This window comes from Falco punctatus (genome assembly GCF_963210335.1).
Source record: "Falco punctatus genome assembly, chromosome: 1".
NCBI lineage: Eukaryota > Metazoa > Chordata > Aves > Falconiformes > Falconidae > Falco > Falco punctatus.
Genome location: NC_137580.1, coordinates 88,925,122 through 88,940,483, shown reverse-complemented (window position 1 = coordinate 88,940,483; position 15,362 = coordinate 88,925,122). Strand labels below are relative to the sequence as shown.

The 15,362-nt window shown below is 35.5% G+C and overlaps 1 protein-coding gene across 2 annotated transcripts in view; it reads left to right on the top strand.

Moving 5' to 3' along the window:
• The window catches only part of SPECC1L (sperm antigen with calponin homology and coiled-coil domains 1 like), a 70,827-nt gene that overhangs the window by 42,310 nt on the left and 13,155 nt on the right, over positions 1-15,362 (top strand). For both annotated transcript variants that reach the window (XM_080391701.1, XM_080391702.1), the window contains 3 exons: positions 1,722-1,805; positions 3,649-3,805; positions 7,282-7,384. In XM_080391701.1, coding sequence (XP_080247827.1) covers positions 1,722-1,805; positions 3,649-3,805; positions 7,282-7,384 — 344 coding nt within the window. The remainder of the gene's footprint in view (positions 1-1,721; positions 1,806-3,648; positions 3,806-7,281; positions 7,385-15,362) is intronic.

Here is a 15,362-nt window from a genome sequence, read left to right as displayed (position 1 = left end):
ATGGTGGCATGTAATAAAGATGCTTTTTTTTAATTTTCAACAAATGATTGTGTGCTGATAACTCAGCATAATTCTGACAGTTTTTAATGTGTGCACAAACTGAGATCACTTGCAAAATCAAGATAAGATGATTCAGGGACATGTCTTGCATCTGTCTTCCAGATATTAAAAATACACACTTCTGGGGTTACATTATGCATTGTGTGGTTGCGGTTTTCTTTTTCCCCCAAAATGAAACAAGGAAGATGGTTGGCATTGCATGGCATTGCATTGCATGTGAATAACAAAATACAAACTTACTAAGTATTGAATCTTCAGGAGCCAGATGAAAAATGGAATGGAATTGAGTGTTGATTTATCTGTTTCCCAATATTTCCATGTTCTGTGAACTTTGTTTTGTCTCTCAAAACACTGTTCACAATGTGCTCTTCCTGTGAGAATGAATGGCTATCATGTGTTGGGTGTAGCGCTCTGATTTATGCCTGCTTTAGGGTTTTTTTTGTAGATGTTTCTCAAGATAATCCCCATATGACTCCAGACTGAATATTTCCTCTCAATTTGGTATTCCCGAGGTCTGATGCTTTCTAAAGGGTTGGAGTGGGTTTTTTGTAGCACTTCATAATAGTCTGTATGTGCCAGATTTCCTTCTTGCTTTTGTTGAATGCATATTGAGGTTATTTGTACAGTGCAGCTGGAGTTTTAATTTTAGAAACTTTGATATTTTTAGGATTATTGAAATGCCTTTCCAAGAAGATAGTTTAGGATTCTTAATTGTTACAGAGTTCATGGTAGACATAAGCTTAAACACAAAATGAATGGTACGCTTTACATAGTTTTTGTGTTTTCATTAAAGTCAGTTAATGCAGCAGCATTCCAAGAGAATGTGCCAGACGGAATTCCTGTTTACAACAGTATATATTTTTAAAGTATCTCTGTAGCAATATATGTTTCTTATGTCACGTTTTCAATTAATGAATGAGTTTCACTTCTTTTAATTCTCATTCTTCATTTTCATGGGGCTTCGTGTTTAAATGTTTACTGCCTTCCAGGAGTTTCTACATAGGAATATGTAAATTTTTTGTTTACAGTCTAAAGGTTTTATTTGAAGGAATATTTCTTCAATAATAGGAAATAGTTTTGATTTGATGCTACAGAAAATGAAATTTGTTATAACATGTTTTTACTTATGGCAGTAGATAGAACTAATCTTTCTGTATGGTATGTAAAGGCACCTTTTAGACTCCACTGCACGGAAGAGGAAAAAAAAAGTTGTTTGTTTTTATTTAAAAAATTGAAAAAATCCCAACAAACCAAAGGGAAAAATAATATCACATACAGGACAAAGCAATCTGCGTTACCAATCCACATTGTGAATGGCATATTGAGTACTTTTGGCCATGTGCTAAATGGGATTACTTCCTCAGCCTTTTGGTTTAACAATTCATTTTTTATAGACCAGGGCCAGTGGTTTAGTAAAAGGCCTTGGGGGCAGAAGGATTAAGAAGGTCATGATGTTTTCATAGTGAACTTCATTGGTAATGAACAAATTTAGGCCTTCTTTCACACAGATAAAATCAGTTGTTCTTACTAAAACAGCCAAACTCAGGCACTCGTAGACAATATTACTCATACCTAAATGTCTTACATTTAACTGGAATCTTTGTTAATGATGTTTTGGTTTTTGTTTTTTGGTTTTTGTTTTTTTTTTTTTTTTTGTCCAGAACATTTGTTGAGAACATCTTCTACCAGCAGGCCAGCATCTTTGCCAAGAGTACCTGCTATGGAAAGTGCCAAATCTATTTCTGGTAATATCACGTTTTTTAGATGAATGGTAAAATTAGGAACTCTCAACACAGCACTTACAGATCTACTTTACATAGTCAAGAGAGAACTTTGCTCTTTGGACCATCAAGCTCTTGTAAAAAACACTCTTATTTGGATATTTGGACGAGCTTATTTTTTAGCGTTCAGGTATTCTATTGAAGTGTTTGGGGAAAGAAACTGAAGTCCAGCAGCAGAATAATATTCTATTTTATTGTATCAAGTGGAACTGAAGAGTCTTGTTTTTAATTGTCCATCTAGTGTCCTTATTGGTGGATATACCAGATAGATGAGTATGAGTCATGCATGTAACAGTTGACTTCTGTGTCATCTTTCCTTTTATTACAAATAATTTTGGGGTGCAAGGAATGAGGAAAAAACTGTTCCTAGCTGTTACATTTTACTGCTTGGTTGTAGGATTTTTATTATTTTTCTTTGAGGCAGAGAGGCATACTGCCTTCCCCTAATTATGCAATAACATTTTTGTTTGTGTAAAGAATTACTGTCAGTTGTTTAAAACCATTGGGTTTAAAGGAGGATTGTTCTTTTTAGGTAACAAATTCATAAGTATACATTATGTAATGCGTATAAATGTTTTCCCATATTACTTAGCAAAATGTCTACCCATTCTGTAGAACAAAAGAATGTTTGCAATGAATCATTTTTAAATAGTCCATTGTGTGACTGGCATAACCCATATTCTTCGGTATTTCTCAGTGGTTGCAGCACATTTGATGTTAATTTTGGATTTTTTAAAAACAGACATTCTAAACAGAAGTTTATGTTGAGTGTTAGGTTACTATCAAGCTGATATCTCAGTATCAGCAAAGGCTTCTAAACACAAGTCTTTGAGATTAATAGCACAAATAATCTGAAACTGTGAAAATGATACTTTCTACAACCTAGGCAGAACTACTTTGAGAGAAGCACTTTTTAAAACCACCTATATTTGAGTAAATGGTTTCAGGAAGAAAATGAGTTTTACATCATCTTGATGTGTTCTAAAAAAAGTCCACCCAAAAGTGTCTGGTATTTATAAATCAATGTACTTGCCCCACATCATTAGAAAATAAGTCTCTGATATATGTGGCAAGTTGTATCTTTAATTTGCACAAACATAAAGAATGGTGGCTACTTAGCTATAAAAGGCAAACCTCATACTTTTAACTGGAAACGCTTCCATGTAGAGAAAACATAACCATTCCAAATCTGGTTTTACAAGATGTAGTGCTTGTGCGTTTATTCAAAATGAAAATTGTTTGTCCTTTGATAAAATGAAGCAAGCTCTGTGGACTGTGGAATGTGACTGAATGGTGTCAGGTCAATCTTTGATATAGTTGAAGAGATTTAATAAATGTCCAGAGCATCACATACATGCCTATTCTTGATTAAAATTAAGTGGATATAAAGCAGCTGTCATCTCTGAACTGTTTTGGTTTTCTTTTCTTGTAACTAATTGAAGCTTAGCAACATAACTACATGGACTAGAGGAAATCAAATGCTTTAGTGTTAAAATTCCTTCTCATTCATGAAATCCTTCAAAAGGAAGTAGCAATATTCCATTAAGATATGTTCATCAAATCATCTTTTGATGAATTTTCTTTCATCAAAAAATCTTCAAGATACAGGCTTGATTGTAAACATTAGTAGTGTGGTCTAAATCCTTGATACTTCCGAAGTGGAAAATACCAAGAAATGTGTTGAAGCCTAGTATTGGATATAGGTTTCTATGCATGGTTTCTCAACTAATGCTTGTCAGAGAGTGAGAATAAGTTTTAAAGTTTTCGTGTTTGGAAATGATAAATATATGGGCATTTTCCCACATAGTCTCTAGAAGAAGTAGTGAAGAAATCAAGCGAGATATCAGTGCACCTGATGGGGCATCTCCAGCATCTCTCATGGCAATGGGCACCACCTCACCACAGCTGTCACTCTCATCTTCTCCTACGGCGTCAGTCACCCCTACAACCAGGAGTCGAATAAGGTAAAAACTCTCTCTTGTGGTGCACTGCAATAGGTTAATGTCATAGTTAGCTGTCTGTGTGTATCTAGTGTATAATACTGGCACTAAGGCTGCAGATCCTGCTGCCACCCGTACAGTAACGATCCTCAGTAATCTTTGAGAGCTTCAGCAAGTGTTTTCTGCAGTTCAGTATATATTTAAAAAGTTAGACCAGAAGTTAGGCTTTTTAGAGCTTATGAGTTTAATATCAAAACTTTATGCCCCAGTAGGGACCAAGCTAAGTCATGTCACTAAATAATAGCATTGTATCAGTTAAAAATACAATGAAGCCAAATTCAAGAACTAAGCTTAGGACATGTTGACCAAGTCTTCCAGAGTGGCTTGGACCCAGGGAGACTACATTATAAACCTTAACTTTTGTAATCACACCTGAAGACAAAAAGCAGCATGACTAGGTCTTAATTCCAGACACTGCCAGGTCTTCTAAACAGCTATGAGTGAGTGGGCCTGGGTTATTTGTCCCATAGATGAAATCATAATGCAAGTCTAAGTAACAAATGGCCAGGCAACTCCTTTCATTAGTAAGATAAAAAGATAATTCTGTGATAAATTTAAGATTTTCCTATCTGTAGTTTATCAGTCAGAGGACTTTGAAGTATTTAAGCCTTGTGTTATGCAAGTGAAGTATGTACTTAGCCCTGCTTCATACTAGGAAACTGGCAGGCAAAGGTTAAATGACTTTCTCAAGACCACTTAACACAGAGTTCCTGGCAAACCTTTTGTACAACAGAAATATTAAACTCTTACTGTTCTGAGACATCTGTGATAATTAATTATTACATTATAAAATTGTGAAGTGGGTGTGGGTGCTATTGAAACTTATTTCCTTGAAATCAGCTGAGACGTGCCTTAGCGCTGCTCTTTTTCACTACGTAGAAATTAAGGTGAGTTTGGATCTGTGGGTACTTTACCAGCAGCAATTAATATCGTGTGTTAGCACCTAAATTTAGACTTATCCTGAAATAAGGATGAAAGCAAAAAAAAAAAACCCAACCCAAAACCAAACACCTGTATATGGACTTTGAACTGGTAGTGTATAAAATTGCATTGATGGCAGCCTGCAGACTGTAGTAAATAGCATGGCATTTAGTGTTAAAATCGTGCAGTTATAATTATGATATCATTATGATGCTGCCTGATCATTGACTACAGTGCTAAGCAGTACAAGATGACTTAGCAGTGGAATTTGCAGTGGTGGGTGTGTGGTGATGAGCACACTCTTGGGAACTATCCTCAGAATGTCACTGCTGGACTTCAGTTTGTTGTGTGATCAGGTTTCTTCTCCCCCTGTCGTCTTCTGAAAGTTGTTGTTAAATAAATAGTTATTGCTATAGTTCACTAAAACAAATACCTGCAGTTTACTGTTCCCTGTTCTAGCTGAAACACTATTGGCTCTTTGATTTGGAATACAGTTGACCTAATATACTAACTTGTAAGACTTGTATGTCAAACCATTGTCTCCATAGAACTTACGCTTATTTATTTTCTTCAGCAGTGTTTTCGTAACTGTTAGAACCTGATGTAAACCATGTGCTCTTACTGGAATTTGAGAACAGGCTGTACAGCTCCCTAGTGGCTAAACAGTATGCTTAGCATAAAGAGGGGGAGCATTTCATTTGAGTTTTCATATGTTGTCCCAAATCTTTGTTCTAAAGTTCCTATAGTGCTGCCTAATCTTCATTGTAGATTGAATGTGCAATCCCATTGTTGTTTGTTTCAATCACCAATGAAAAAAATACGCCAGTTGGGGTTGTTGAAGTATGTACTGATTTAAAACCTGAACTGTAGAATTTCTTGAAGCATCGTTGTGGCTGTGTGGTGTCTATGAAGTTTAAATACAGTAATCTATTCAGATAATTTATTTCGTATTTAGAACTCACAATTAGTAACTTCCTTGTGTTAAATCTCTCTGAGAGTAGCAGTTAGGTTTGGAGGCTCATACTATCTTGCATGCTGAAGGGCATTTACTCGTTACTGTTTATTGTTTTGCTGTGCATACATTTTCATGGATGTTTCAAATGTTATCTCTTTCTAAGAAGCTTTGAGATCTTGCCATCTGTATTTCAGTGAAGACTGGCCAAGCAAATTACAACACATATACTTAAGATTAATGCCTTAAGAATATTTTGTTGCATGCTGGCACATGTTCTCTTCTTTTTGCATTGAGTGACAGATGCTGATAGGTGGAATAGTCTCTGGTGTTCTGTTGGTAGCAGACAAGAACAAAGAAATCCGCATTCCCTGGATGCTTTCTTTTCCCCTAGCAGGACCTGCAGAATTGCTAGTTGTAAATCTGTAGCAGAGAATCCACTGAAAATACCATGTATTTCCACATTCCACCCCTCTTTCCAGTCACCAAATGGGTTGTGAAGAACAAAAGAGTTGGAGATTTGAGAGCGAATGTGTACAATCTCTATGTCGTCTTGGAAATATTCAAAAGGAGTAACTTAGGGTATCATCTTTGTGGATGTTGTGAAAATCTTGCTTACATCTGTGTAGAACTCTTTAAACAATGGTAAATGAGGAAAACTGCAGTATGGATTTACCAATAGCTCTCTTAATTTTCTAAATGGAAATTATTAAAAATAAGAACAACTGCTGGCATACTCTGTCCAATAACTAAGTTTCATGATGGTGTAATACCTAGTCTTTTTGTGAAAGACTGTTTACTGGACTTTCTATAGAAATACAGAATCATGTAACCAGGCCATTACAAAAATATTAATCTCTATAATACTTTTTTTTATCTAAGCCCTTATTTCTGAAGTCTGATAAAGAGATGCTTATAATATAGGACTCATGAAAAAATGGCCAGCTCTGATATCATCATTCTTTTCTTTCTCAGTCTTTCCTTCAAAAAAAATATTACTTGAGATAGCTTGACAGACTGGAAGTGAAATTAATTGATAGTTTTTATTGTACCAGTATATCAAATGGCAGAGCAGCCTAGTTAGATCTGCCCCCTCTTTTTTGAGAACTCCAGATCTCAGGCAAATGTTCTGGTAATAATGCTGTTCTGCTAATAGGCAAACTTGTTTCAAGGTGACATTTGTAATCAGCCATGAGATGCAAAAGAGATAGCATCAGTTTATTCTCTTTCTAAATACAAAATAAAGTCACTTGAGTTAGCTTAATAGTTCAAGCTGGTACTTACCATGTTATGAGTTTAATTTTCTGAACCTTAGAAAAAAATATAATTGAGGTTGAAAGACCTAGAAAAAAGTTTATTTTAAAGGAAGAAGGATGATTTGCTAATGAATTAGTTACTCCAAAATAACTCTCTACAAGTGTTTTTGTGTATTCTGTTTTTCAGTCAGTAGTGCTATACCTTACTACTTTTACTGTGACAATAATTTTTTTTTAAGCTTTTACAATATGTCTTTCTGTTGCAAAAGATATATTACAAGCTCTAAGTTGCACCTTTGCCTTGTTCCTAGGGAAGAGAGGAAAGATCCCTTGTCTGCCCTAGCAAGAGAATATGGAGGATCCAAGAGAAATGCCTTGCTGAAATGGTGCCAGAAAAAAACAGAAGGATATCAGGTAACTGTAGAGCTGTTTAACATAGCATACTTGTAGCTGCAACACATTAGAATCTGCCATTGGCATAAACCAGGCTGCTCCACAGTTGACTGCATAGATTGCAATGGCACTGGTATGTACTGTACTCTTGTCCTGGTACACATGCTACAAGTCCTAACCTAACTAACCTTAATAGCTCTTTAGTCACTTTACTCCATGCCAATAATAGGTGTTTTCTTAAGGGGGCAGCTGACCTCCTATTGAGGCACTTCAAAACAGCCTTTTGCAGATTGCAGTTCTGAAACTGTAACTGAAACTTTAGCACCTTAAGGTTTAAATTAATGTTTCCCAAATGCAGTTAGAGTACCATTTCTCAGATTTGAGATATATTTTCTTATATATATAGGTAATTAGTGTAGGGGTTTTTTGATCTTTCAATGTGGTCTCACTCAGTCTATTTAAGGACAGTTTGTTTTGTGAAGACCACATTGTCTTGCATTTTGAACTTGGCTTTCTACTGCAGTTCAAGAATTTTTTTTCAGTTAGTCCAAATGTTATCAGAAGCCAAAAGAACTAACAAGATAACTATCCAGAGTTCTCCTGATTACATTATTTTTTCAAAAGAATAGTGCCTTCAGCAAACTAAACCAGGATGTTAACAGTCTGACCGTGATGTATTTGTTTGGTTAACTTGTATTGAAAGCGTTTGGAGTTCCCAACACAATCCTCAGTTTAAGAACTTTACTCTTTCCATGACTTGAGACTTACAATGCAGGAGGAAGTTGAGAGCCGCATAACAGGATGATTGCCCATCCATAGGAAAAGTCGTCTTTCAGTACAATGGACAGGCTTGTGATGTAAGCCCTCACCCCTCTTCCTGTGGCACGTCTAGTACTAAACTGTGCTATTTCTGAGGATAAGCTTCTTTGTGGAAAAAGCCTTTCTCCTTCCCCACATTTTAAGAAAGGCAGGATGTTATATTTCTTTATAAATCCTTTAAAACTGAATGCAAAAATATTTTCCTATGTTGTCTTGAAATGAAAGATGAATTTGACAGCTTCCTTATCTGATTAGGAAAAGTAATAGAAAGTATTCCAAACTTTTCGTTCTATAGTTGTGTGCAAGAGCATGCTTTTGTTTATACAGATTGCTGCTTATATTTCCTTGAGTTTTATAAATGCTAGTAGAAGAATAGGTTTTGAGACTCACTGTCCTTGCTTCAACAACTGTAATGTGGTTCGCTGCTTGTGTTGCTACTAAGAGACCATAGTGTATAGCTTTTGTAGGACCAATGTGTGCTTCTTTTGAAAGAGTGAGATAATATCAGGAGGTTATATTAAATTAGTTTTTGGAGAGAAATGTCTTTTGCTTTAGGCACACTCATTTTTCATTTCTTTGTTGTACAGAATTTGATTATTTTCAGCATCCCCTGAAATTCAGTTCTGGTTGAACACCGTGTTAGTCGTGTTCTAATGTTTTAAAAATACCTAGCATTGTATTCCCTGTGAATAATGCTTATCCAGCCTTCTGGCATCTCAGTGTTATCAATACCAGATGAGATTTATTTAATTTTTTTTTAATTGAAGCTAAAACTAACCAGCTTAAATTTTATTTTTAAACTACATGGACTCAAAACTGACAAACAGTAAACAAGCATCAAAATAATGAATGTCTGTCTTCCTCATTCAATCCTACTTATGGTACCTAGCTCTCTGCCTCCTTCCCTGTCACCTGAATATTGACAGGGTACCCTTTCCTACCTCCAGCTCCTCCTTGTGTCTGACTCTGCCACAGTTCCCTTTTGTCTCCAGCATTTCCCATCATTATAACTTCTACTTTTCTTCTGTACCACTGTTTGCTTTTGATTGGCTTGGCATCTGGGCAAGAGCCAGCACGTGCTTTTTAGAGCTACCTGCATGCTGACTGACTTCTGTCTCTGAGCTGCTGCGTGAGCCGCACAGAATGGAGAAATCATAAATATCCTGGCCTTTTCCTCTGTAGGAATAGCAGTAGGTCCACTTTCTATCTGGTCCTCAATTTCTATCCTGTTACCAATTTAAATTGATGTTAGCTATTGTTTATTTAGTTAGTTACAAACTAATATATTTTGAGCTGGATATTGGGGAATAGTTGAATTTTTGGTTTATACACAGACTAATAAGTAGAAATCACACAAATAGCCAGGTATAAATCTTAATTTCAAAGAAACTGTTTAAAATGTACAGTTATAGGTGAGCTGCCAGTGGCTTAAAATGTTAAAAACAATGATTGATATAGCTGGCTTACCCTTATTAATGAGCAGCAGCATGCAATTGAATGTTATTCCTTTTGTAGGTCAGCTGTAGTTCTTGAGCTGCTTTTTATTCCATTTTTTGAAAATACTAAAGAAAAACCAAAACAAAATCAAAATGCAACCAACAAACCAAAACACACCAAGGTCTGTGCTGTTTCCTTTATTCACAAGGTGCTTGTGGAGAACATAGTACTACATAATTGCTTGGTATAACTAGTATTGTTTTAGTCTGATCAAGTAAAATCAAATAATAACTTCTGCTCTCCTACCCCCTTGGGGAAATTACTTTTGAGTTTTTGATTAAAAGTCTTAAGTATATCTGCTTTAGAAGCTTGAAATTTTGTGAATGCTAAGTAAGTTAAAGGTAATAGTGTGGTGAGCTCTAATTTCAGCCCATTATAGTGGAAGGGTTTTATTTAAAGCCCTTCACACATATTCACAGACATCTATGCCAAACTGTGCTTTCTACCTGTGACAGATATATAGTTCCACATAGCACAATTTTTAAAGGTATCTTAAGACTTTATCTTCTGTGAATGCATTATAAGAAACAAGCTAATACCTAAACCTATCAAAAAACTATACTAAATTACCTCATTGTGCAGTTTTCTTGATTTGTTTAAGCAAATTTTGAAGGGAATAAATGAATTAATTTCTTGAAATGTAGTTGTTAAACAGTATTTAACTGTGTTCCAAATCTTATATTTTTTAAATAAATAAAGTAAGCTTAAGCCAATGAAAATATGACAAATTCCTACTGATGTAAAAAACTGTATGGCTTTTTCTGTTACTATATTGTTGCTTTTAATATACATGCTTTCTGAATGTTGTTTGCAAGCAGAATTTCTCCTTGAAGCTTAAGTTTGGAGAACGTGATCTGCAGAAGGTCATTGCAGAACTAACAGTGGGCAGGTTCTGTATTAACTTTCATCTAGAGCCTGTTCGGTCTAGACAGTATTGCACTCACTAAGTTACTGAGTTTAATTATATTCAGGGCTGAACAGATCCCTAAGCCCCAAAGAGGGAGGGTTGCTCTCTTAAGATAAGGGTGGGGTTTTTTAAGCATTTAGATAAAAGAGGAGCAAATCACCTTTAGTTTTCAGATGAACAGACACAAAATACTTGAAACAGAATCATCTATCAGCTTTGCTAAGGATCTGACATACTGATTCAGAGTGCTGTGCCAAGTGCTGCATTTTCCAGAGAGAAGAGAATTCTCCTGGTTCCTCTAAAATATGTGCAGTGTCATAAAACTGTCACAAATTACGGATTTCTTCAAAGCATAAAGTAATCCTGTCCAACTGTTGTGGAGCATTTACCCCAGCTGGAACACAGCTACTTTCATTTTGAATACACAACTAATAAAAGTCCAAAAAAGGATGTGAGCATGCATGTTTTGTGTTATGAAGGGGACCAATAAACAGGATACACACATCCTTATGCATTCTTATCTACAGCAATATTTCAGCTTATTTTCCGGTTTTTGGCAGCATTCTGAGAGATAATTCGCTTCCAGAAGTCTGACACCAAAAAAGCAATTGCCACAAGATAGGAGCAAGAACAGACTAATTTTTTTTTTTTTAGCATTTCTTTAAACTTTCCATGCTTCCTAATTACAAATACACTGGAAAACCTCCTTCATACAGCTTTGTAGTACCTGTTCTCTAATTCATGCAATAATGCTTTTTTTCTGGAAAGACCACCTAATTTTTACCTCCTATACAGATCAAAGCTACATGTCTAACAAAAAATGTGAAGCTTACTGTCTGCATGGCAGCAATAAACAATAAAACTGTTTAGTGATTCAGCAGTGTGATTGAGTATGAAGGTATGTGTATCCAATGCTATGCTGAATGTACCTTGAAATCAAGCAATGCTTTAATTTGTACTCAAGTAATAAGGGTAGAATAACAAAGCTAAAGTTAAAAGGTGGGTCGGGTTGCTTTTTTTTTAAAACCTGTTCTTATAATAGACATGTGTTTATCGACACTAAGCTAGATCATATTCTACTCAAAGTATTATACTGATTTTTTAAAAAGCACAAAAAGAGGACAGGACTGTGTTCTTATGTAAGCCTATGTTCAAATAATGACTCTAAGTTGTGCATGCTCTCCCTGGTGCTGTCTGGTTGATTCGTCAAAGTAGTTAGGCTACCGAAACACTTCTCTTGGTTTAAGCTGTGATGCCTTAGCCAAAAATTGTTAAGGAAGGACATACTTCCTTTTTCTGTTTGGATTGGATTCTGATACAAGACAAATGTCAACCTTGTTAGACTTAATTTTAGAATAAATTATGAAGCTGTCTGTATCACTGTAAGTGCTTCAAATGTTAATGTCTGAAGCTATTATTAGGGCTTTTTTGAGATTGACTGCTCCTTTTATAGTTCTTTTTTGTGCCAAAACTGAAAAATATCATCTTTGGTATGGAAAGAAACATTAACAGTCAATATTTAAGGGGATTGATGGTTTATATTTGCCATTTACTGTCTTTTAAGGCGCTGGAATTGAAAAGGCAGTAGTTGAGATTGCTATTAAGTCTGTTCCAGAAATGCTTGTACATTCTTGTCTACTGCCAGAAGTACCAATAGCTTCTGCTTTAATCCATGATTTGAGAATCAGTGAATCCTGATTCAATGGAGCATGGATAGCAGTTGTTTTGTAGCGTACCTTTCTGATCTTTTTTAAATGGGTACTCTTTTCTTTTGTGTGTGTATGTGTCTTTAAAAGCTTTTTAATCTTAATTTTCTGCCATGAAAAGAAGCCTGCCAAGGTCTGTACACTTAAACCTCTAATCTTGTTTTAATGGTTTAATATATTATAGTACAGAATCATATTAATGCTTTTGCTTTCTCAGCCCACTTACTTCATTAACTAATACAACAGAGACATAGACACATGTTTTTATTTTCTCCATGTCCTAACTCATTTGTGAGCCAAACTGAGTTAGGATGTGGGAACCTCTCCTCCATGTGCAGAGCAAGGGATGGAGAAATAGCTGCTATGCAATATGCTTCTTTGCTCAGATTGTAATATACATAGTTCAAGGAGGTTGAAGACAGCTGTGGATGTGTCTGCTGAAGAGATAGTTAAAATAACTTTGTTCTTAGTTTGTAACTAAGTTAGAAACCATGTTTTCTATAGTTGAGGTTTTTTTGACCTTTGTGGGGTTTTTTAGCTGTGGAGTTTTGGGGGCAGGGTAGGGGGAGGGAAGGAATGGAAGAAGGTTGAACCACTGGGTTATAATAATGTCTGTTGCTTGCTTTTTTAAAAAAAAAAGCTGTTTTCACTGACTGTAGAAGATACTCAGTTAATCTAGGATTATTGCAAAAAGCAGTAGGAGACAATTTCAAAATTAGTACTACATTTTGTTAAAAAACATCTCTAACCATCTGATCATCTGGAACTCTCTTCTGGACCCTTTTTTTATGCTTCAGTGATGATTTTGAACTGGAAGGGCCAAAGCTGTATATAGCATTCCAGGTGTAGACTGGCGAGGGCCCAATAGAGTGTAGGAGTCCCATCCCTTGATCTGCTTTCTGTACTCTTAGTGGTGCAGATCAGAATACAATTTACCTTCTTTACTGCAAGGATGCATTTCTGATTCATGTTCAAATCCAGTACATTTATTGTTTAACCACTACTGTATTTCAGCCTAAGCTGATGGATCATTTTGTTTCTATTACATTTCAACCTTGTTTCAGGAAGAATCCTCTTACTCTCTTCCCTGCCCCCACCCCCCATGCGAGCATAAGGGAATACTCATTTTGTGGCGACCACTTCTACTTTGAACTTTGCAGTTTAATAGGAGCTTTAGACATGCTTGAAATGGTTTTTTTTGGTTTTGGATCTGCCAGGGTGTTCCCCTACCATCTTTTTTCCCCCTCTTTGTCATGGCTGTTAGAATGGACTACAGAATTTGGTCTGTTGATTATGTAAAATGTTACATTCTTATGCTTTGTCTCTAGAAAAGTCTCATAAATTTCTGACGCTTAGTCCTGGTTGGAAAGTTTCTTCCACAGATCTTTTTATGACAGCAGCCTGTTGCTTAAGTCTTTTTGTTAAATTGCCTTTTTAAAAAAAAAAAGTCTCCCAAATAATAGTGGTGACTTCACTCCCATCCTAAGTATTAAACATTAATAGACAAGGACTGATAAATCTCCTTCAGTTCACCTATCTCTAAAAAGGCTTATTTCTCATTTGACAATTTATCTGAAAGTATGGCCTTCTATTGCTTTAATATTCTGTGGTCTGAAAGAGCTTGGAAGAAAAATTCCAGATTAGATTCCAGCAGAATTTGTTTAATAGAAACAATTACTTAATAAAAGCAGTAACGAAGAAGAAATTATGTCTGAGATTTTAGGCTGATGTTCTGTTTACCATCAATTCTTTGAGAAATAAGAGCTTAATGCAAGATTGATTTCATTATACTGACCAAGCTTTTTCAAAAAACCACAAGTAGTTAAAAGCATTTGGGAAATAAAATTGTGCTGTATTTAAATTTGCCAGTTGTGTTCAAAGCTCTACATAAAAAATTAAATTTTGTGTTTAAATGACAGTCTGTCCAGTTTCTAGATCTATTTTTTAGTGCCTGACCAATATTATACTTTTTTAGTCTGAGAGGTAATAATAATTTATAATGCTCAGAGCAATTGGAAATAGAAACCAGTCCCTTTTAATTGTTTCCTTCCGTTGTATTTAATTCAGCTTCTCTGGATACATTAAGATTTTTGGATGATGGGTTTAATTTCTGTTTGTTGTCTTACTAATAAAAGCTGGGCCTACAAGAAGATTTAGAAAAACAGGGTTTTCCAAGTTCTTTTTGAGAACCAACCAAACTTGTAGGTGAATTTCAAGTGGCCTTTTTTTTCCCAATGTTTGCATTCAAAATTCAACATTCTGTGGATGCTACTAATACTTAAATTGAAATTTTTAGTTTATACAACTATAGTGTTTAAGGGAAGATTACTTTCTCTTGTTTTAGTTTTATTTACCATTTTCAGCACAACTTTATCCTATTTTTCTTTCTTATGTGTTGGGGTGAGGGAATATACTTACAAAACAATGAAAAATGTCTCTAGATTTTGGAAGTGAGCCCTCCTCCTGGTTTTTAAATCATGCAGAGTTCTGTTTTCAGCCCTAGTTGTTCTGTAGGTCTATTTTCTAGTTCATCCAGAGTGTTTTGATACATTGCAGTTTCTTTCTTCCTGTATTCTGAGCACAAGTCTTCCTTCTTCATCCACAGGGTCAAACCTCAGGTGTAGTAGGTTCTGATGATCTCATACAAATCACTGCAACATCCTGTTTTCTAATTTTGATGAGTGCATTCTTGCCTGTTGGTATCCATTCTGACTCTTGCAAAGATCACTGTTCTAGCTCATTGCTTTAACAGTATTGCATTGTTTGTGTCTCCTTTCTTTGTGCTCCTTCATTCCCAATATAAGATACTGTTCTTCCTTTGATGGCGATGTGCCCTTCCACCCCTCTTTCAGTACTGAGATTTCATATATTCTTCAGTGATGCTGGTGCTGAGGATCAGACTCTTAAATTTTCAATAAATACTGCTGTGCTTCCTCCGAAATGTGTGGAGCAACCTGGGAGAGAAAAAAACCATTGTAAGCTCTGTGGAACAAACTACTACCAAACTTTATTTTATTTGTACAGTGACTGGTGACTGGCTTTAATGGACTGTATTGTAAATAGAGTATAT